The sequence below is a fragment of the Pithys albifrons genome, chromosome 32, assembly GCF_047495875.1.
Source record: "Pithys albifrons albifrons isolate INPA30051 chromosome 32, PitAlb_v1, whole genome shotgun sequence".
Classification (NCBI taxonomy): Eukaryota; Metazoa; Chordata; class Aves; order Passeriformes; family Thamnophilidae; genus Pithys; species Pithys albifrons.
The window spans coordinates 1,278,131-1,300,507 of record NC_092489.1 but is presented as its reverse complement, the minus strand read 5'-3'; the positions used below and the strand labels follow the sequence as shown (position 1 = coordinate 1,300,507).

Below are 22,377 nucleotides of genomic sequence, written 5' to 3'. Positions count from 1 at the left end.
CAGAGGTCACCAGGCATCTGGTGTCCATAATAAGCTCCAAACTACCGAGATTCAGGCCAAAAAAACCCTCATCAACATCAAACTTGCAAAACATCAAGATTCATCCAAAACTCACTCCAAAATATGGAGATTATCCCATAAAACCCCTCCCAGAAGTTCCCCTCCTCTGGTCTTTTCACTTTGGGGTTCAGGGTTCCCCCCTCATCTGGGATGCTGAGGGACCCACGTGTGTTAGGGTGGGTAGACTTGTTCTTCCTTGGCCCAACAGGTAGACCTGTTCTCATTTATCCCCATGGGTAGACCTCCCTCAACCCGAAGGGTAGACCTGCTTTCTCTGGCGGACCTTCTCTTTCACTCAATGGCCTCCCTCCCTTCTCTGACCCTCCACGGGCAGACCTGGCGGCGCCGGTGGATGGGTAGACCTGTTCTGTCAAAACCTGGCGCCCACAACCCCTCCCAAAATTGCTGTGTCTGCCCCACTGGGCCTCCCCTGCTGATGGAGGGAGTGGGGCCAACCCAGGAAGATCACCAGGAGAAGTGCAGGGGACAGCAACGCTCCTCCTTTTCCTGTTCTGGTGCTCCGAGTGCACACGAGGAGGTTTCAAGTCAGCAGGAGAACAGGGAAAGAGAAGGGGCCTCCAAACTCCACAGTGCCCCTGCTGCCCCACCAAGGGCCATAAAGGCTGTGCCATGGAACACGAGAGCCGGGATGGGCCCGGACAAAGCCCCCAAGGGCACCAGGATGTGCCGCTCCTTGGAGCCCGCGCTGGGGCTGCCGTGGGGCGGGGCCGGAGCTGCACACAGGGACGGGAAAGGGCCCCGACAAAGTGCTGCGGGACCCCCGAGCCGAGCCCCGAATAGCCTGGGGGGGGTGGTTGGTTTGTGATTCAGGGGGATGGTTGGGGCTTGAGGGACCCCAAAGCAGAGCTGGGAATGCCCCTTGGGGGCTCTTGGGGTCCCTGGGAGGTGTTTTTGGGGGTTCCAGTGTCGGTTCCTGGCAGAGCCCCTTGGTGGGCAAGGGGATGCGGGACCCCCCCTTGGTGGGGTTGGTGTTCCTGGGTCAGACCCTTCATTGGCAGGTTGGGGAGGGGGGCTCCCAGTACATGTGGGACCCCCAGCAGCCCGGACAGGGGAGACCCCCAAACCCCAAAGGGGAAAGACCAGAGAGGGGGAACTCCTGGCAGAGCTTATTTTGGCTGAGTCTTGGTGTTTTGTTCTGAATCTTGTGGGTGCAGGGGGGACACAGTGCTGGGGGAGGGGATTTTCACGGAGTTACCAGGGCCAAGGAAAGGGGTGTAGGGGATTGGAGGGGTGGGATGCGAGTCCAGAGGGCCTCTGTGCTCAGGAAAGGGGTTCCAGGGGTCCCTGATGTCACAGAAAGGGAGTCATGGGGTAAGGACACCCAGAATAGCCGGAAAAAGGGGTTCAAATGAATTCCCAGTGCCCCATAAAGGGGAGAGTCTGTGGTCTGGGAAATGCAGGAGTGGGGGTTCCAGAGTCAAGAAAAAGAGGGCTGTGGGGACTGGAAAAGGTGGGATGCCAAGAAAAGGGGGTGAAGGTGGATATTGGTGCAGGATAAGGGGGTGCATGGGCTTCCCACTGACTGGAAATGTGGGAACAGGAGGGGCCCAAAGTGAAGAAGAAGAAGGACTGGAGATGGGGAAAGATTATTGAGGGGTGCAGTGGGTCCCTATATGCAGAAAGAGGAGTCCAGAGGGGGTCAGGTTAAAGGAAAAGGGAGTGTGGAGTCTGAGAGATGTGGGATGGGTGGGAAAGAGGGGTCAGAGGGATCCTGGTGTCAAAGAAATTAGGGGTTTGGGGGCTGGAAAACCAGGAATGGGCAGGTAGGGGGATCCTGGAGCCCCGGCAGCCTTGAGAGGGTGGGGACCCTGGAGAGGCAGGACCCCCAATACACAGGAGACCACCAGCAGCCAGGACAGGAGGGACACCCAGAACCCCAAAGGAGAGAGGCAAAAGACAAAGAACTTCTGGGAGGGTTTTTTGGGCTGAATCTTGGTGTTTTACGGGTTTATTAGACCATGAGGAGCCCAGTGATTTCTAGAGATGGATTGGGGCAGGAGGAACCCCCAACCCATTGTGCTCACACCTTCTTTTTCCCCAAAAAAACCAGGATTTTTCCTTTCCAAAGCTTGACCAGATGGAGGAGGAGGCTGCGAGGAAGAGGAAGATGCCCTGGAACCCCCAGGCAGGTGAGGAGGAAGTCAGTGCCCCTTTGCCCCTCTCTTGTGCTGCATCTTCCAGCCCAGCATGGCCCCAGCTGCAGGACAACCCCGCTGCCGACGCCGTCCTGCCGGGGCCGGGTTTGGGGGGATGTCCTTGGCCTTCCCTGTGGGCCGGAGGCAAATGCCCTGAGTGTCCTTGTTCCTTCCTGCCCCAGGCCCCGAGCTGAGCACGGGGAGCACGGAGGACAAATCCCCCCAGCAGAACCTGGTGGCAGAGGCCACTTTGAACAGCTCCACAGAGCAGGAAGTCACCGAGAAGAAAAAGACACGGAGATCCCTCAGGAGGAGAAGCTCTCAACCGAGTTTTGGGTCCTCGGATCAGGATAGAGCCACCCAGTGTGGGAAAGATGGCCAGAGCTTCAAGCAGAGCTCTGAGGTGGGGCTGCAGCAGCAGCTTCAGAGCAGGGAGAAGCGCTACAAGTGCTTGGAATGTGGGAAGGGATTCAGCCGAAGCTCCAGCCTGATTTGCCACCAGCACATCCACACTGGGGAATGGCCCTACACATGTAGGGAATGTGGGAAGGGCTTCAGTCAGAGCTCCCACCTGATCCGCCACCAGATGATCCACACTGGGGAACGTCCCTATGAGTGTTCCCAGTGTGGGCAGAGGTGTCGGACCAGCTCCCATCTCCTCGTGCATCAGCGCACACACACGGGGGAGAGGCCCTTCTGCTGCACCGACTGCGGGAAGAGATTCAAACACAACTCCCACCTCATCTACCACCGAGGCACCCACACCGGGGAGAGGCCTCACATATGTGGGGACTGTGGGAAGAGCTTCATCCGTAACGCTGATCTCATCAAACACCGGATGAACCACACTGGGGAAAGGCCCTTTGAGTGTTCCGAGTGTGGGAAGAGGTTTCAGACCAGCTCAATTCTCCTCAAGCATCAGCGCACACACACCGGGGAGAGGCCCTTCTGCTGTAACGACTGCGGGAAGAGGTTCAACAGCAACTCCCACCTCATCAGGCACCGGCGTATCCACACTGGGGAGAGGCCTTAGGAGTGTGACGAGTGTGGGAAGAGCTTCACCCGGAGCTCTCATTTAACCAGACACCAACGGACCCACCAGTGAGGGAAGCCCCACGAGTGCCCCGACTGTGGGAAAAGCTTCATCTGCTGCTCCATCTCTATAACCCACATTCCTTGTGACCCACTTTTGGAAGACCCCTGGCTGGTCTCCACATCCTCGTGGCTCTCCATGGGCATTTGATTTAACCCAGGGGGAGGAACATCCATGGTGTCATGGGTTTAGTTAGGCCCAGATTTAGGCTGTAGCTTTTAGAGCAAGGCCATGGACAATCAGATGACTGGAGCTGGGTCAGCCCAGCTGACTCCTACTGGCCAACTCTATTGCATCCCATATTCTGACATCATCTCAGATAGAAGAAGAGAGGGAGGAGGGATTTTCCTTCTTCTTGCCGGCTGAACAAGGAGTTTCTTGGCATTGCAGAGCTTGTGGGGGGAGACCAAGATACAGGGGAAGTTGAAATTTATTTCCTGTTTGTTCTTGCTACCTTTTATTCTTAGTGTGTGGTTTGTATTTTATTTGGTTTCTATTTTATTTTCTGTTCCATATACCTTGTTCGGCTGAACTATGTGCTGTGTTTTGGTTCTTGGGGGACAGAAGAGGAGACTTTTCCTCTGAAATGATTACTTGGCATTTTGCCATGTCAAAGCTATCACATATGGGGACACAGACTGAAGTGGGAAATTCATTGGGAAGGGGGAGTTGCTGCCTTTTGACCCTCAAAATCTCCCCTGCTCCATACCCTTAGTTTATCTTGTGGCCTGAAGGAATCCTGAATGGTGTTTCAGAACTTTTCTAAACTCAGTAATTCCATAATTCCAATTCTCTGTGGCTCTGCCTGTCTGTGGGCCCCCCAACCCAACCCCATGCATATTCACATGGTTCATTTTGGTTTTTTCATTTTATTTGATCCATTTTCATCCCTTAATATCACCTGAAATTGGGATTAAAATAAAGAAATTGAACAAAGACATCCAAAATTCCACTATTCTCCTGGGAATTGGAGCAGGAAGTTGGGGTTCAAAGGGATATTCAGGAAGATTTCAGGGTTCTGTGGGGATTTGGGAGAGTTTTCCCCAAAATTGGAGGTGTCCAGACTGACTGACATTTCTCCATCATTTTGCAGTCCAATATCTGAGAGGGATTGATCTGTCAGCTCATAACACCTCAATCCCACCCCAAAATGGCTTCATGCCAACTTGAAATTACTCAATCCCATCCCAAAATGGTTTAATGCAACTTGAACCCACTTAGGGGGAGTCAGCAGCAGGAGAAGGGGTGCTATAAACCCAGGGAGGATGGGATAAAATTGGGAGGGCTTGGATGCAAATTGGGAGGGTTGGGATGGGACTTGGAGGGGGATGGGTTGGGGATTGGGAGGCAAGAGATGGGGTGTGTGGGAAAACTGAGGGAGCTTCTGGGGTGCCCTCCTATCCTGACGGGCGTACTGTGAGGGAGTGTAGGGGACATGTGACATCAGCACTTGGAGTGGGGCCCCACAGGGAGGGACACAGGGATCTCTTTTTGAGGGGATCCTGTTGCTTTGCACGAATTTTGGAGGCTATAACCATCTTTTGGGGGTCCCTCTCCTAATTTTCAGTGGCTGGAGTGAACCCCTCACATTTTGGTGGATGCTGAGATAGCCCCATTTGGGAGTTCTTTCTGCTGTTTTAAACCATTTTTAGGGGCTCTTGGGAGTCCCCCCCCCCTTATTCTGGGGGTTGCAGTTACCCCTCTGGCACCACTGGTGGCTGAGGGGGATTATAATCCCCAATTCTGAAGTGTTACAAGTTACTTGTGGGGAATCCAGTTTTGGTGGACATCCCACCTGCAGGAGGGTGTCCCCCCTTCCTTGAAGGCTGCTGGGGTGGGGCTGGGGTGGTGCTGGGACCCCTCCCCACACAGCTCACACAGTGGCCACCCAGAGTATTTCTGGGGTGACAGGGCTTCTTCATGCACTGGGACCAGCCCAGCTGATGTCACAGAACCCCAGAATGTGCTGAGTGGGAAGGGACCCCCAAGGATCATGGAGTCCAACCCTCAGCCCTGCACAGGCCCATCCCCAAGAGTCACACCCTGTGCCCCAGAGCATCATCCAAACACTCCTGGAGCTCTGTCAGCCTTGGGGCTGTGCCCACTGCCCTGGGGAGTCTGGTCAGTGCCTACCACCCTCTAGGGAAAGAACCTCTTTGTAAGATCCAACCTAACCCTGCCCTGACACAGCTGCAGGCCATTCCAAGAGTTCTATCCCTGGTCCCCACAGAGCAGAGATCAGTGCCTGCCCCTCCTGTGTCCCTGCCAAGGAAGTTGTACCTGCAATGAGGTGTCCCCTCAGTCTCCTCTTGTGCAGCTGAACACACCAAGTGCCCTCAGCTGCTCCTCACACGCTTCCCCTGCAGGCCCTTCCCCTCTTGGTGTCCTCCTTTGGACACTCTCTAATGGCTCAATGTCTTCCTTCTGTTGTGGTGTCCCGATATTTCAGGTGAGGGAACTGCCAGGGCTGTGTGATGTGGGGCCTGAGGGTGCCCAGGGGCCACTGTGACACTGCAGGGCCTGCTGGAACCCAGGGGACACTGTGACACTGCAGGGCCTGCTGGAACCCAGGGGACATTGTGACACTGCAGGGCCTCCTGGAACCCAGGGGACACTGTGACACTGCAGGGCCTCCTGGAACCCAGGGGACACTGTGACACTGCAGGGCCTCCTGGAACCCAGGGGACACTGTGACACTGCAAGGCCTCCTGGAACCCAGGGGACATTGTGACACTGCAGGGCCTCCTGGAACCCAGGGGACACTGTGACACTGCAGGGCCTCCTGGAACCCAGGGGACACTGTGACACTGCAGGGCCTCCTGGAACCCAGGGGACATTGTGACACTGCAGGGCCTGCTGGAACCCAGGGGACACTGTGACACTGCAGGGCCTCCTGGAACCCAGGGGACACTGTGACACTGCAGGGCCTCCTGGAACCCAGGGGACATTGTGACACTGCAGGGCCTCCTGGAACCCAGGGGACACTGTGACACTGCAGGAGCAAGGGGACTTTGTGAGAGGGAGAGAATCACCAGCCCTGCCCAGCACTGGTATCAGCACAGAGGGGCAGTGGCCGCCCCTGGTGCCACAAGAGGAGCCCAATTGGGGCTCTGTGTGTCCAGCAGCAAAGGCAGACAGACACACACCCTTTAAGAAGAGGCAGCTGTAGCTGCACCTGAGTGTGCCCAACAGGGCAGAGAGACGGAGAGGCTGCACAGGACGAGGCAGATGCAGCTGCTTCTGGTGACCCCACAAGGGGTGATTGTAGGAAAGGGAGTTTTGAGGCTGGCAGATGTGAAGTTACATTTCCTAAACAGCAACCCTTGGAGATAAGCAAAGGACAGCTGATCTTCTGCCACTGGCAGGCCCAGGGACCAGAACACTAAACACTGGTTGTGTTTGCATGTGTGTATATTCCTCTGTCTGCTCTCACCCTCCCAAACCCTCCATACCTGCTGGGTCTCTTTTCCATCTGCAAGGAGGTCGAAAGCCCTGAGCCATCCCCCCATGCCTCCCCCATGTCTCAGAGGTCACCAGTTCCCCTGCCCCTGCCTTGAATACCAGTCCCTGAGTCCATATATTGTAACATGGGATTTCAATAAATGGCTTTTCTTGGTTTGAGCTTCTGATTGGCCTTGTGGTTCATTCCTGTGGAGACCCAGATCCAGCACGACAAATGGAGCCCAAACGTGGAGCCTTGGGAAAGATCCCCAATATTTAGGGGCTTGCCTTGGTAACCCCGACAAGGCAGGAGAGACAGGAATGACAAGAAGTCCCTGTCCTGGTGATGGGCAGCTGTTCAGCTTGGGAAAAAGGCATGATTGGTGCCTGTCTGCTGGACAGAAGGTGATCGACTATGGAAATGAGAAGAATCTCAAAGGGGGAATAAACATGACTGAATTATGGTGAGCAAACAGCTCTGAAATAGAAAGATTCAGTGACCGTGTCAGTGTCTAAGCCAGCTTGTGAAGCCAGAGCCCTGAAATAGCTTGAAGGGACAGGGTGAAGCTAAAAGAGATCAGTACCTCATGAAAATAAAAATTATTTCTTTCTGAAGCCAGTGCCCTGAAACTGTTTGTGGCCAAAACTTTTTGACAGGCCAGAGCCAATCTAGTTACAAGAACTGGAGCCTCCCTCATTTTTTTGTGATTTGTTTTTGTTTTTTTTTTTTGTTTGGTTGTTTGTTTTTGTTTGTTTGTTTTGTTGGTTTTTTTTAAGATAAATCCCTGCAAGTCTTTTAGCAATGCACTGTATGGTGTTGGTGGGAAACATTATGGAGATGAGATCTAAGCTGTCTGTGGAGCAGAGGAATGTGTTCTGGATGATGAGGTGCTGCTTGAACAACGTGAGCTCCAACTAAATGACTCTCCTTTCCAACACTCCGTGCTGTGGGCACAGCTGCCCTCTGAATGTGCTGCTGCCAGTGATTGCAGCTGCCCAGCAAAGGATGCAGCAGGAGAAGCAGCTGCACCCCCCGTGCCGCTGTCACACGCAGCGTTCCTGCCCGGGGCAGAGAAAGGCGCAAAGAGCAGCAGCCCCTGCCCTGCTCTTGCCGGACCCCCCTGCAGCCCTTCCCGCCTGGGGCACAGATGCCAATGGGTGGGATGGGGGCGGAGAGAGGCCGAGTCAGGCAGAGGCAGCGCCAGAGCCCGGCGCAGAGCAGAGCGGAGGATGCTGCGGGCGGGGCCGCCGCCGCCAGCCCTGGGGCCGGTGCCAGAGCCCGTGACGGTGCCAGAGCCAGTGCCGGTGCTGGTGCCAGAGCCTGTGCCAGTGGAGATGTCGGTGTCAGAGCCCGTGCCGGTGCCGGTGCCAGATCCGACACCCGGCGGGAGAGCGCCCCGCTGCCCCTGCCCGCTGAGCCCCGGCCCGGCCAGGAGAGCTCCGAGCAGCCGCCAGAGCGCAGAGGCGGAGATGGCTCCGACAGCAGCACGGACAGCCCCCCCAGCGCTGCCGCCGCAGCCCCAGCACCCAGCGCAGCACCGCCAGAAGCTGCAGGAACGGCCCGGCCCAGCCCGGCACAGCCGACAGGCACAGAAACCCATTGGCAGGAGCGGCCAGAGATGCCGAACTGGGACAGACACAGATTCTGATCAATAGCAATGCTGTCGGGTTAACAACTGGTAATACCTTATTATGAATATTGATTTAACTCATAATTAGTTAACTATGTCTTCACCTTTATCACGATGTAACAAAATATCATAACCCTTTCTAGTAAAAGGAATAGTGGAAGCTGTTCCATGCCAAACCAAACTTTTTGCCTTTTCCAAATAGTATTAAAATTGAATATAAGGCTTACTCCTATTAAGAGAAGGGAAACAATAATGCCTTTAAGATAAAAGCTTTCAACAAGCTGCAAACATGTCACCTTTCTGTATCTCAGTTTCTAACGTATTTTGTAGCAGTCACACTCTAAGACAGTGTCGTGCTGTAGGTTTAATATTCCAGTTATTTATCAAATATATTCATTATTTCATTTTATTCTGCAAAGTTATGGCATAGAAACACACAAGTCTGCCCTTTTGTAAAGTATCATTATTGTTATTAAGATCAATGTTTTTGTATCTGAAAAAGGTGTTATAAAGATAAACTAGTATAATTTTTGGTGTGTAAATTATCCGTCAGGTGAAAAGTACTTTCTAAATTTCAAATTGCTTTCCAAAGTTCTATGGCTTTAAAAGTTTTTTCTAATCATTTGAACACCTACTGCAAATAGTAATGATTGTTAAAAAGTTGAAATTCTGTTTAATACCTTTGTTCCTGTGCTTATTAGTGTTTTCCCTGTTAACAATTCCATTCATGGTATGAATGAGTGTGTTGTTCGTTGCTTTTACTCCTACCTGCATTAACTATCAGTGTTTCAATGAGTTTCTCTATAATTTACTGCACTCTAATGGCTCAAGAAGAAGCCAACACTGGAGTTGTGGTGTTGGGAAGTGGTGAGACTCCTGCAGGGGCAGCTGAGGTGACTTGGCTGGGAAGGGTCACACAAAGCTCTCTCCTCACTCTCTCCCTTCTCGGCCTGTTTTCCTCAAAGCTGCAGCACTTGCAAGTTACATTGGAGTGAGATGTAAATAATGGATAAAATCAGAATTTTAAAATGATCAACAGTTCTCTTACTGGAGATCATTAATGGAACCTTCACACAATTGGTAAAACACATATTTTGGTTGTCAAGTACAAAAATGACACTATTTTTATAGAATTTGTTAATCTTTGGCATTCAGTACTAGCAATTGTTTTAAGCTTTTGTTTGACCAAGTGATGATAATCCAACCAAGCAAGCAAATTCAAAGGTAGCCTTACTAACCTTTCTCTAAATTATTGATATCCATGACAGGAACCAATACAATGGAAGTTTTACAGATGTAATAATTTTTGCTAACTGTTCAAATAATCATGCCCTGTATTTTTATGGATCCACACCCAGCAAATATCCAATGATACCTCTCTTATTTGCCATGCAAGAACAAGATAAAAAGGGGCAGTATTTGCTTGTATGTGTGTGAAAGAATTTTTGAACATTAAACGGAACATGAAGGAGAGATATGTCCACGTTTTAGAAAATTATATTCTTATCAAAGCAGCAACTCAAGAAACAAGGAAAAGTGTGAGGTTAAGACAAGCACAATTTCTCATTTCATAATTATAAGACACAGCAAGTAAATTCCTAAGGCTGTTTTGAGTGATTGCATGAATGGGGGCTGGCCTGGATGGATGTGTGTGAGTACAGGAATCATGTATGGATGTGACTCCTGAATGCACTTACCCCACTGACAGAGCCACAACTGCCCCATCTATGCACAGGGACCCACAGACAAGAGCACAAAGTTATTTATTTGCAGAAATATTTACATAAAGTTAAAAGTCAAGGAAAGCAGAAACCCTAAAAAATATTTAAATCTATTTGTATGATTAAGGTTATTAATTTTTAAGTCTATTTATTTGAAGATTTTAAGGTTACCTAAAATAAAGATTCATAAGAATTGATTCTGAATGAAACAGTGACCATTCTAAATCAATACATACAGGCTTTAATGACTTCAGAAACCTTTGGATGACTTGTTTATCTTGAAATCCTAGTTGGAAAAGCATTTATTCTGGTATTGATGGTTCTGGTATTAATGGGTCTGTTTGCATATTTCTATTATGCTCTGAAATTCATTTATTGTCTTGTATGCAATGTATGATTTATTGTAATTTTAAAAGTTTCAGTTTTTCAGGTATAAAACAAGAAAGGCCGAGATGTAGGAATGGAAGTTTTAGAGATGGCAGATGTGGAGTTAAATTTCCTGAACAGCAACCCTTGGAGATAAGCAAAGGACAGCTGATCTTCTGCCACTGGCAGGCCCAGGCACCAGAACACCACAGGCTGTTTGTGTTTGCATGTGTGTATTCTGTCTGCCCTCACCCTCCAACACCCCCCACCTGCTGGGTCTGTGTTCCATTTGCAAGGAGGTCAAAGCCGTGATTCACCCCCCATGGGGGAGGTTATCAGTAACCCTGCCCCTGCCTCAGTCTCTGCCTCTGAGCTCTGTATATTGTCATGTGAAACTCAATAAATTACCTCCCTTGGCCTGAACTGCAGATTGTCATTGTGGTTTGACTCAGGGGGAGCCTTATTCCTCAGGACAGCAGGGCACTTGCCCAGCCAGTTTACAGCCCCTGTGCTGCTGCCCAAGAGTCCATGCACAGGGAACAAATAGCATTGGGTGGTGTCATGTCCATGGCTTGCCAAACAGCAACCAATTCAGCCAAGTGGCTGCTGCCTCCTTCCCCCTCAGCCACCAACTGTGTGTGTGGGGCTGCACTGAGTGCTGCAGCTTTCCAGCATGGTCTGCCACGGCGAATCCCTGCCCTGCCCTCAGGAAACCATGCTGTTTGTTTCTGAGTGTCTGTGAGCTGATTGGAGGGCTTTCCCCACCCACCTATTTGGTAGTTGGGCACGTTGTGGGTCCCTTGGTCAGGTTCGGTGTGTCTTTGACTCACTGACTCTGCTGTTTTGACCCCTGTTCAAACGGAGCCTTGTTTTGGGTAACTTTGTGCAATGGCTTAAGTGGCACTGCTAAACCAGGTACATGTGATCTCCAGCACCCAACAGCACCTAAAAAGTGCTGTACTCTTTTCTTATCTTCTGGAGTGGGCGAGGTTTGAATGCTTGCCAAGGCTTTCTCTGGGATTTGTTGAATTCTCTGGGTCCATGTGATGCCCAAATATTTGATTTCTTGGCCTGGGCCCTGTATTTCAGTGGGATTCACTGCCCATCCACAGCACCTTAACAAGGCAAGTGTGGCATCCAGCTGTTGTTGCACCTGATGGTGATCAGGTCCCTGTACCAGGATACCATCTGTGCCCTGAAGGATCTGTACCTGGGCAGGTGCAGTGTGTTGTGCTCCAGTGCAGTGTGTGGCTTGGGGACAAAAGGCAGGGCTGTGCTTGTAGCCCTGGGGCAGATGGGTGAAGGTGTCCTGGTTCCCACCCCACAGAAATGGGAATGGATCCTGTGCCCTGGATGGACCTGGAATTGTGAGAAATGCATTGGCTGCATCAATAACAGTGTCCCCTGTCCCTGGATGTGCCTGGGGGTGGGGCACTGATGTTGCAGTTTCAGGAACAGCAGCACTTGTGGGGGTGTCTGTTTGTTCACTGCCCTGGAATCTCCAGTCACCCACCAGCTGCCACCCGAGTCCTTCACAGCCCAGACATGGCTGTGAACAGGAGAATGTCCATGACAGACACCACCTGCTTGGAAGAAAGCATTAACAGTGCTTGAATTTCTCCATCTCCTCCCAGGATCTTACACTGTTTTATGTTTACAATTTCTGTAGCTGTGGGAATGTTTGCTGCTTGTTGTGTCAGTCCCACAGTGACAGCTCTGGCATGGAGCCACCACGTGGCACCAAATTCCTGATATATACCACTGATTTCTAAGGATGTACCTCATAATATATGTATTCATATGATGTATTCACTGTTTGAAGTAATAACAGAATATCTCTGAGGGTCTCAGTCACCAATTTGCATTTCCAATTTAGTCATTTTCTCAGTTACTGGTTGATCCCCCAGCCCCCACCCCAGGGCAGGTTTTCTCTTTGTTTTGTCTGGATTGCTGTGTATTACAGTGACCTCCCCCCGTGTCCACAAGCACTCAGACCCCCTGTTTATTCCCATCAGATCCCAGATGGTACACTGGGTGAAAGGGTGAGGGTCGTCTCTAAACTCACATCATTTTGGTGTGGGGGCTTGGTCTGTTCCCTGTTCAGTTTTTATGTGTCTCTCTGCCTCAGCTTCAGCTTTTTATTTCATTTCTGATGTAACAAACAGGCACCTGCCCATTCATCAGGTGTGACTGAGCCGCTCTTTGGATCATGGATGGGGAGTTTGCACAAATTCTTCTCAGTATTTCAACACTCCCATGGGGTCTTTGGCTTCCCACAGTTCAAACTTAATGCCTGTAGAAGTTTGTAGTTTATCCCACAGTGCACTCCACAGTTCCTGTTTCCACCCTGGTGGCTCCACTGGAGAAGCCACAGACTGAGGCTCTTTTTAAAGAACATCTCTACACTACAAACACAACACAACAACAAACTATTCTACACAGACAAAACACACAGATTATCACAACACTTCCAACAAAAATAACACTTCATAACACACTTCACTCGATATCGTCCTGTGACACCACACACACAAAGGACTGAGGGGTTTTTGCTGACTGTGCTATCACAGCACTGACTGCAAAGGGACTCAGGTTACACCTACAGGGTCCACACTGTGCAATAACAAAAAGGTATGGCACTGTCTCCACAGCAGATAAAGGAAAAACACAGATATGAGTTGTGACCACCCACCCACTGGGAACAGCATCTCTTGGTGCAGCTCTGCATCCACTGATCAAGCCCAGTCTGTGTTGCCTGGGGAACAGTGTCTGTCAGCCCAGCTGTGCCCTGCACTGACTGAGCCCTGGGTTTTATGCCCTGGGGAACAGTGTCTGTCAGTCCAACTGTGCCCTGCACTGACTGAGCCCTGGGTTTTATGCCCTGGGGAACAGTGTCTGTCAGTCCAACTGTGCCCTGCACTGACTGAACCCTGGGTTTTATGCCATGGGGAACAGTGTCTGTCAGTCCAGCTGTGCCCTGCACTGACTTAACCCTCTTCACCTCTGGGTCAGTTTTTGTGCTCTCAGAAGCTCACCCTCATTGCCAATTTTCTGTTACAGGTTCAGGAGGATTCCCACGCTGTATTTAGGCAGGATGAGGTGCTGTTTTGTTCTGTGACTGGCCTTGATGCCTCTGAGAGTCTGTTCTTCTCTTGGAAAGTGATGGAAAACAAGAACTGATAATGAGGGATTTCGGCCCTGAAGGAGAAGCATCTTGTGTACACAGGGACTCTTTTGCAGCCTGGCTGCTTGTTGACAGCCACTCAAGGATGAGTCAAGGAGAAAAGGGTGAGGAAGATGATGAAAATTCCTGACCGACCAAGAAAGGGAGACCCTCGATAGACACTGTGCAGGCTCAGGGGATCTCCAGTTACACAATGGGGGGAGGGAGTGGTGGCCTCTCTCTGGGCTGTGCTGGCCACAGACACCCAGACAGATGTCCCAGAGCGAGTGTATCCAAACAGACAGTCCCTGCTCCAGGAGTAGGTGTGTGCTGGCACCGAGGACAGCGGTGCCTCCCACGGGGACGCTGCTGAGCGTGTTGAGCCACCCAAAGCCAAGGATGCAGCAGCTGCTCAGACTGGGGATCCTGAGCACACTGGGATCGGGACAGAAACTGTGTGAGAGGTACAGGAACTGTGTGAGTGGTGTGTGAGCGAGTGGGAGATGTCTTGGGTCTTGTGTTTTGTACCCTCTTCTCAGTTTTTCTTCTTTCCTTTGCTATTTCACTTGAATAAATGCTGTTTACTCATATTTTAAATGGTGGCATAGTTTCAGCTCAGAGTCCTTCTGAACCCTCCCTAGAACAAATATCCTGAGAAACATTGAGGTCAACCACTAAGAACTATAAAACATCAAGACTCAGCCAAACAATAGTTCAAACAATGATCATTCTGTCCCTGAAAAGAGTCCCACAAATTTCCTCTCTCTGGTCTATCCACTCTGGGGTTCTGGGGGTCTCCCCTGTTCAGGATGGGAGTCTCACTTAGAGATGCCAAAGGTGCTGGGGGGCTTGGGAGTCATTTCTGCCCTGACTCTGCTTCAGGGTGCCATTCCCAGAGATTCCTCCTCTCTGGGTTCTCCAATTTTTTGACTCAGTGGTCACTCCTGTGCGGACTCCCCCTTCCAGGCTGCTGGGGGGCCTCCAGCTCAGCTTTTGCCCCTCTCCCCTCCTCATCTGTAGATCCTGAGATTAGCTCAGTGGGTTAAAACTTGGTTGGAATAATGCCAAGGTCATAAGTTCAATCCCCTGTGTGGGCCATTGACTTAAGAGTTGGACTCGATCCTTGTGGGTCCCTTCCAACTCAGAATAGTCTGTCTGTCTGTGAAGTCTGTCTGTGAAGTCACCGGGCACCTGGTGTCCATCAAAAGCTACAAAACACTGAGATTCTGACAAAAAACCTTCACAAATATCAAAACTAAAAAACATCAAGTTTAAGCCAAAACCCACTTCAAAATATGAAGATTAAGCGAAAAAAATCTCTCTGAGGAATTTCCCTTTTCTGGTCTTTCCATTTCAGTGTTCTGCTTTCAACCCTGTCTGGGCGGCCAGAGGACACACCTGTATTGGGATTGGTGGGTACTATTTCTCTCTCAGCCTCAGGTGTAAATTGGGGCACAGGGTGTGCCTCTTGGGGATGGGTCTGTGCAGGGCTGGACTCCATGATCCTTGGGGGTCCCTTCCCACTCAGCACATTCTGGGATTCTGTGACACCAGCTGGGCTGGTCCCAGTGCATGAGGAGCCTCACACCCTAGAAAGAACTGTGGGTGCCCCCTGTGTGGGGAGGGGTCCCAGCCCCACCCCAGCAGGCCTGGAGGAAGGGGGGACACCCTCCTGCAGGTGGGATGTGCATCAAACTTGGGCCCCCCACAAGCCACTTGTAACACCTCAAAACTGGGCATTATAACCCCCCTCAGCCCCCAGTGGAGCCAGGGGGTCCCTGCAAACCCCAGAATGAGGGGGGGACTCCCAAGAGCCATTTAGAACCCCTAAAAATTGGTTGAAAATAGCAGGATTTTTCTGTCAATAGGGTCATCTCATCCCCCCAAAATCCAAGAGGCTCAACTCAGCCCATAAAAAAGAGGAGGGAAACCCTCAAAAGATATTTTTAAAGCCCCATGAACTGGTGGGAAGCAGCAGGATCCCCTCAAAAAAGCTCCCTGTGTCCCTTCCTGTGGGGCCCCACTCTAAGTGCTGATGTCACATGTCCCCCACACTCCCTCACAGTACCCCCCTCAGGACAGGAGGGCACCCCAAAAACTCCCTCAGTTTTTCTACACACCCCATCTCTTGTCTCCCAATCCCCACCCCATCCCCCTCCAAGTCCCATCCCAACCCTCCCAGTTTCCATCCAAGCCCTCCCAATTTTATCCCATCCTCCCTGGGTTTCTAGCACCCCTTCTCCTGCTGCTGACTCCCCCTAAGTGGGTTCAAGTTCCATTAAACCATTTTGGGATGGGATTGAGCCATTTCAAGTTGGCATGGAGCCATTTTGGGGTGGGATTGAGGTGTTATGAGCTGACAGATCAATCCCTCTTGGATATTGGACTGCAGAATGACTGAGAAATGTCAGTGGGTCTGGACACCTCCAGTTTTGGGGAAAATTCCCAAATCCCCACAGAACCCTGAAATCTTCCTGAATGTCCTTTTGAAGCCCAAATTTCTGCTCCAATTCCCAGGAGAATGATGGAAATTTAGATGTCTTTGTTCAATTTCTTTATTTTAATCCCAAGTTTAGGTGATTTGAAGGCATGAAGATGGATCAAATAAAATAAAAAAAAAACAAAAAATGAATCATGTGAGTGTGCATGGGGTTGGGTTGGGGGGCCCACAGAGAGGCAGAGCCACAGAGAATTGGAATTATGGAATTATTGAGTTTAAAAAAGTTCTGAAACACCATTCAGGATTCCTTGAGGCCACAAGATAAACTAGAGGTATGGAGCTGGGGAGACATTTAGGGTAAAAATTCAGCAAATCCCCCTTCCCAATGAATTTCCCACTTCAGTCTGTGTCCCCATATGTGATGGTTTTGACGTGGCAAAATGCCAAGTAATCATTTCAGAGGCAAAGTCTCCACTTCTGTCCCCCAAAAACCAAAACACAGGACATAGTTCAGCAGAACAAGGTATATTGAGAAGAAAATAAAATAGAAACCAAATCAAATACAAACTACAGACTAAGAATAAAAGGTAGCAAGAACAAACAGGAAATAAATTTCAACTTCCCCAGTATCTTCGTCTCCCCCCAGTAGCTGTGCAATGCCAACAAACGCTTTGCTCATCCGGCAAGAAGAAGAAGGAAAATCCCTCCTCCCTCTCTTCTTCTATCTGAGATGATGTCAGAATATGGGATGCAATAGAGTTGGCCAGTAGGAGTCAGCTGATTGTCCAAGGCCTTGCTCTAAAAACTACAGCCTAAATCTGGGCCTAACTAAACCCATGACACCATGGATGTTTCTCCCCCTGTGTTAATTCAAGTGCCCACGGAGAAGCAGGAGGATGTGGAGACCACCAGCCAGGGGTCTTCCTTATGTGGGTCACAAGGAATGTGGGTGATAGAGATGAAGCAGCAGATGAAGCTTTTCCCACAGTCGGGGCACTCGTGGGGCTTCCCTCACTGGTGGGTTGGTGTTTAGTCAAAGTAGAGCTGTGGGTGAAGCTCTTTCCACACTCGTCATACTCCTAAGGCCTCTCTCCAGTGTGGAGGCGCCGGTGGGTGATGAGGGTGGAGTTCCGCTTGAATCTCTTCCCGCAGTCGGTGCAGCAGAAGGGCCTCTCGTCCGTGTGTGCGCGCTGATGTCTGAGGAGAATTGAGCTGGTCTGAAACCTCTTCTCACACTCGGAACATTCAAAGGGCCTTTCCCCAGTGTGGGTCATCCGGTGCCTGATGAGCTCAGAGTTACAGATGAAGCTCTTCCCACAGTCCCCACATTTGTGAGGCCTCTCCCTGGTGTGAGTGCCTTGGTGGTAGATGAGGTGGGAGTTCTGTTTGAATCTCTTCCCGCACTTGGTACAGTAGAAGGGCCTCTCCCCCGTGTGTGTGCGCTGATGCACGAGGAGATTGGAGATGGTGCGACACCTGTGCCCACACTGGGAACAGTCGTAGGGACGTTCCCCAGTGTGGATCATCTGGTGCTGGATCAGCGTGGAGTTCCGACTGAAAACCTTTCCGCATTCCATACACGTGTAGGGCCGTTCCCCAGTGTGGATCATCTGATGCTGGATCAGGGTGGAGCTCTGACTGAAGCCCTTCCCACATTCCATGCACTTGTAGCGCTTCTCCCTGCTCTGAAGTTCCTGCTGCACCCTCAGCTCAGAGCTCTGCTTGAAGCTCTGGCCATCTTTCCCACACTGGGTGGCTCTATCCTGCTCAGAGGACCCAAAACTCGGTTGAGAGCTTCTCCTCCTGCGGGATCTCCGTGGATTTTTCTCCTTGGTGACTTCCTGCTCTGTGGAGCTGTTCAAAGTGGCCTCTGCCACCAGGTTCTGCTGGGGGGATTTGTCCTCCGTGCTCCCCGTGCTCAGCTCGGGGCCTGGGGCAGGAAGGAACAAGGACACTCAGGGCATTTGCCTCCAGCCCACAGGGAAGACCAAGGACATCCCCCCAAACCCGGCCCCGGCAGGACGGCGTCGGCAGCGGGGTTGTCCTGCAGCTGGGGCCATGCTGGGCTTGAAGATGCAGCACAAGAGAGGGGCAAAGGGGCACTGACTTCCTCCTCACCTGCCTGGGGCTCCTGGGGCATCTTCCTCTTCCTCGCAGCCTCCTCTGAACTTCCGACACACCTTCAGAAGGATAAATCCTGGTTTTTAGGGAAAACAAGCTGTGAGTGCCTTGGGTTGGGTTGCCCAAGTCCCTCTCCAAAAGTCACTGGGCATCTTGTGTCCAGAAAAACCTCCAAAACACTTAGATGTAGCTCAAGAAAACCCTCCCAGGACCTTCTCCTCTCTGATCTCCCCCTTTTGGCATTCTGAGTGTCCCCCTATCTGGGCTGCTGGGGGTCTCCTGTGTATTGGGGGTCCTCCCTCTCCAGGGTCCCTCCCCTCTCCAGGCTACCAGGGCCCCACAACGCCCTGCCCGGCCATTCCCGGCTTACCAGCCCTCACATCCCCCTTTCTTTGACTCCAGGACCACCCTGACCTCCTTTTCCCTCTCATCCTGCCTTTCCCAGACATCACAATCCCTTTGCCTTTCCTCTGCCATCTTCTCAACCCCCTTATTCTGGGCACAGGGACCACCTCCACCCCCCAACCACCTCTCCCCACTCCTAGTCCTACCCTTCCTTACCTTGGGCCCATCCTGATCATCCATTCCAAGGCACTGGGATGTCCCTGCCCCCCTTATCCTACAGCAACACCCCCCTGCACCCCCTTTCTGGGCCATCCCACCTCTTCCAGTCCCCACACCCCCCTTTGCCTTGACTCTGGGACCCCCAGTGCCCCCACTCCTGCATTTGCCAGACCACAGATCCTTTTTGGAACACTGGGGGACACCTTGAACCCCTCTTTTCTGGCCATTCTTGGTTTTCCTACATCATGATCCACCTTTCCTTAACATCGAGGACCCCTTAACCCCCTTTCCTGGGCACAGGGGACCCCTGGGCTTCCCATCCCACCTTTCTGAGGAATCACATCCCTTCTCCTGGCAATGTGACCCCCTGAAAACCCCCTGCCCAACCTGTGTCCCCCCTGCACCCTCAAAATTCAGCCCAAAACACCAAGATTCAACCCCCAAATAGGGACACCAGAGGGGATTTGGGCCCCCGCAGTCCCTCCTCTCCTGACTCTCTGCTTGGGGTGCTGGTTCCCAAGGACCCCACCTCTCCAGGATGCTGGGGGTCCTGAGGGTGCCCCCTCTCTGGCCTGTCCATTTTGGGATCCAGGGGGGGTCCCTGAGCACCCTGAGCAGAGAGTCAGGGCAGAAAGGACCCCTGGGACCCTCGGCATTCCTTGGAGGGATCAAGGAGAGGGGTAATCAAAGAAACTCAGTGGGTTCAGATCACAGAGTGGGGGACCTCTGAAATTCCCGGTGTCTCAAGCAGCCTGGAAAAGGCAGAACCCCAGAGAGGGGACCCTAAAACACAAGACACCCCCAACAGCCTGGACAGGGAGGAGCCCCAGAACCCCAAGCACAGAGAACACAGGGAGCAAATTTCTGGAAGGGTTTTTTTAGAAGTGAATCTTGGTGCTTTGAATTTCTTTTTCCTTAATCTCCATATTTTGGGGTTTTTTGCCCACTCTTGATGGTTTGGGGTTTTAGGGGATCTGTGCCAGGAGCCCCCATTTGGGGGCATGGGAAGATCCCAGGATTTTCCAGCATCCAGGGATGCTCACCAAGCAATGCCCCCTCTAGGGGTGACTCCCTTTGTTCCCCACACTGTGGTTGCCCCTCACTCGCTCACACCGTTTCCTTTTCCAAGAGCATCATCCCCCATTTCCTCCTTTCAGCTTCTACGAAAAAACCCCATCAAAATAATCTGATTTTCCTGCTTTCTTGGGCTGTCCACGTGTCTCCCTTACCTTCAGTTCCCTCTGTTTCAACTGTCCCTTCAAGGAGTTTTCGGGGGTCAGGGACGAGGGTTTATGGGAAGGGTTTGGGAGTATCTGGGCTGGTCTAGAAGCAGTTGGAGGGTTCTGGGTTGTTTGGAAGGTCTGGAAGGGATTTAGTAGGATTCTGGTGTACTTTTCAGCATCTGGAAGGGAATTTAGGGAGGTCCTGGACTGGTTTGAGAGTATCTGGGAGAGGCCTGGGGGGTTCTGGTGTCGTTTGGGGGTCCTGGGGACATTTGAGGTGGTCTGGGAGTGGGTTTGGAGGGAGGGTGATGGAATTTGGAAAGGTCTGGGGGGGGGATTGAGTGGTGTTGGGGTGGTTTGCAGGGTCTGCATGAAAGTTTGGGGGGTCTCTGAGAGGTTCTCTTGGGTGTTTTGGGGGTCTCTGAAAGGATCTGTGCAGTGTTTAGGGGGGTCTGGGGAGTTTTGGGGGACTCTGGGGGAGTCTTGGGGGGCTGGGGGGGGGACTCTGGGGCGTTTTGAGGGGCTCTGGAAGGTCCAGGTGGTGATTTGGGGAACCCTGTGGTTTTAAGTGTGGGTTTTCGGGATCTCAAGATCGTTTGGGTTTTTGTTTTTTGGGGGAGGGTGGGGGAGGATGTGGGATGGACCTGACGGACCCGATGGCAGTCCCGGGATGGGGGAGGGGCTTACCCGGCTTCTCCACCTTCACTCTCACGGCCAACACGGCGCCGGTGGGTCCCAGGGAAGGGTAGGGGGTGGGTGGGTAATGTGGGACCCCCAAAACGCGCCCTGGGTCCCCAAAAGCCCCCCAAACTCGCCACTCTCCCCTCACCTCTCCCCGCAGCCGTCCCGAGTCCCGCCCTCGGTCTCCAACACCTCTAATCTTGTGTCCCTAAATACCTCCAAAACACTAAAGTGAGCCCAAAACAACCCTCCCAGCAGTTCCTCTTCTCTGCATTCTTCACGGTGGGGTTATTGGGGTACGCCTGTCAGCACTGCTGGGGGTCCCACTTGTATTGGGGATCCCGTCCCACCCTCTCCGGGCTGCCGGGGATCCCGGAAATCCCACGGCTCCTTCCTCTCTCAGCTCTCGCCTTCTCCAGGCTCTTGGGGGTCCCACCTCCCCCCTGCATTGCTGCTTCCCCCTCATCTCCACAGTGCCGGGGCTTGTCCCTCTCCGGAACCCCCGTTTAAGGGGCCCGGGGCTCCCTCTGTGCTCCCGCCCCCCAATTCCACCATTCCAGGGATTCCCCAGCTCCGCTATCGCCCCTCTCTGCTCTCCCCACTCCGCGGGTGCTGGGGTTCCCTCCCAGATAACCCGAGGGGCCCCAAAACCGCTCTCGCCCCCCCGCCACACACCGACCTTCCGATCGAGCGCCGACCACGCGGTGCTTTGTTCTCTCTGTGTCCCCTGTCCCGCTTCCTCCCCCTGCTCTGTCCCTCCTCTCCTGCCGCTTCTCCGCCCCCACAGTCCCGCCCCCTCCAGCCCTTTTTCTCCTCCCCCCAGACCCAGAGCCCCCCTCCGACCCCCCTTGCCCGCAGCCCCGCCGCCCCCCCGCGGGAGGAGCAGGGATGGAGCTGGGGCAGCTCGGGATGGGGCAGCGCTGGGCTCTTGGCCGCTCCCGCCCACACTCGGTCGCCGCCGCAGCCGTCACGGCCGGTACAGCGCGGGGGGCCCGGCCTGGGCGCCCCCACCTCCCCCCGCCCCAAATTGCGATCCCGAGGGGCGCTGGGGGCGAGGGGGGGGCGCGGGTGGGCGAGGGGTGGGGAATGCGGGGCGCTGCGGGTCTGCCTGGCAACTGGTGAGTCATCAGCGCCGCGTGCTCTGATTGGCTGGAAAATGATTCGGGGCCTTCTCTGACTGATCCCCCCCAGGCACCCCCATGATCGGGACTGGGGAGAACTGGCAAGCTTTACTGGGAACACTGGGAGCAGCCGGCTGGAGGCAGAGGGACAGCAGGAGAGGGGGTGACACGCGATTCCAGGTGACCCACTGCCCTTGTGGCACAGGGAGAAGCCCCAGCCCCAGAGGACTAACCCCGACACGGAGCCCCGACTCCCGGCAGGATCTTGGGGGCCATCCGGCGGCAGGTCCTGGAGGGCCGGGGGGAAGGAGCCCCTAAAACCTCCCACAGGCCCCCCGGGACCTCCCCCAAAACTCCTCCCAGTCACACCATTCCACCCAGGATCACCTGGAACCTCCTTCCTTCCCTACCCAGTCCTTCCAGGACCTCCCAAAGCCCCTCTCAGCACCACCAGGAACCACCAACTCCCTTCCCACCCCCTCAGAAACCCTTAACTTCTGCCCAATTGCCCCCAGCTCTCCCAGGAGACCCCAAGCACTCTCAATATGCCTTCCCAACCTCCTCAGACTCCACAGATCTTCTCCCAGTTTGCCTTT

The 22,377-nt window shown here is 52.7% G+C and overlaps 2 protein-coding genes across 2 annotated transcripts in view; one reads left to right on the top strand and one right to left on the bottom strand.

Annotated features, from left to right (window-relative positions):
- LOC139684145 (uncharacterized) overlaps positions 1-22,377 on the top strand; it is a 1,342,464-nt gene that overhangs the window by 401,023 nt on the left and 919,064 nt on the right. The window contains 1 exon segment of the mRNA XM_071579746.1: positions 2,646-3,317. Coding sequence (XP_071435847.1) covers positions 2,646-3,317 — 672 coding nt within the window.
- The window catches only part of LOC139684146 (uncharacterized), an 800,710-nt gene that overhangs the window by 498,974 nt on the left and 279,359 nt on the right, over positions 1-22,377 (bottom strand). The window contains 1 exon segment of the mRNA XM_071579747.1: positions 17,149-17,754. Coding sequence (XP_071435848.1) covers positions 17,149-17,754 — 606 coding nt within the window.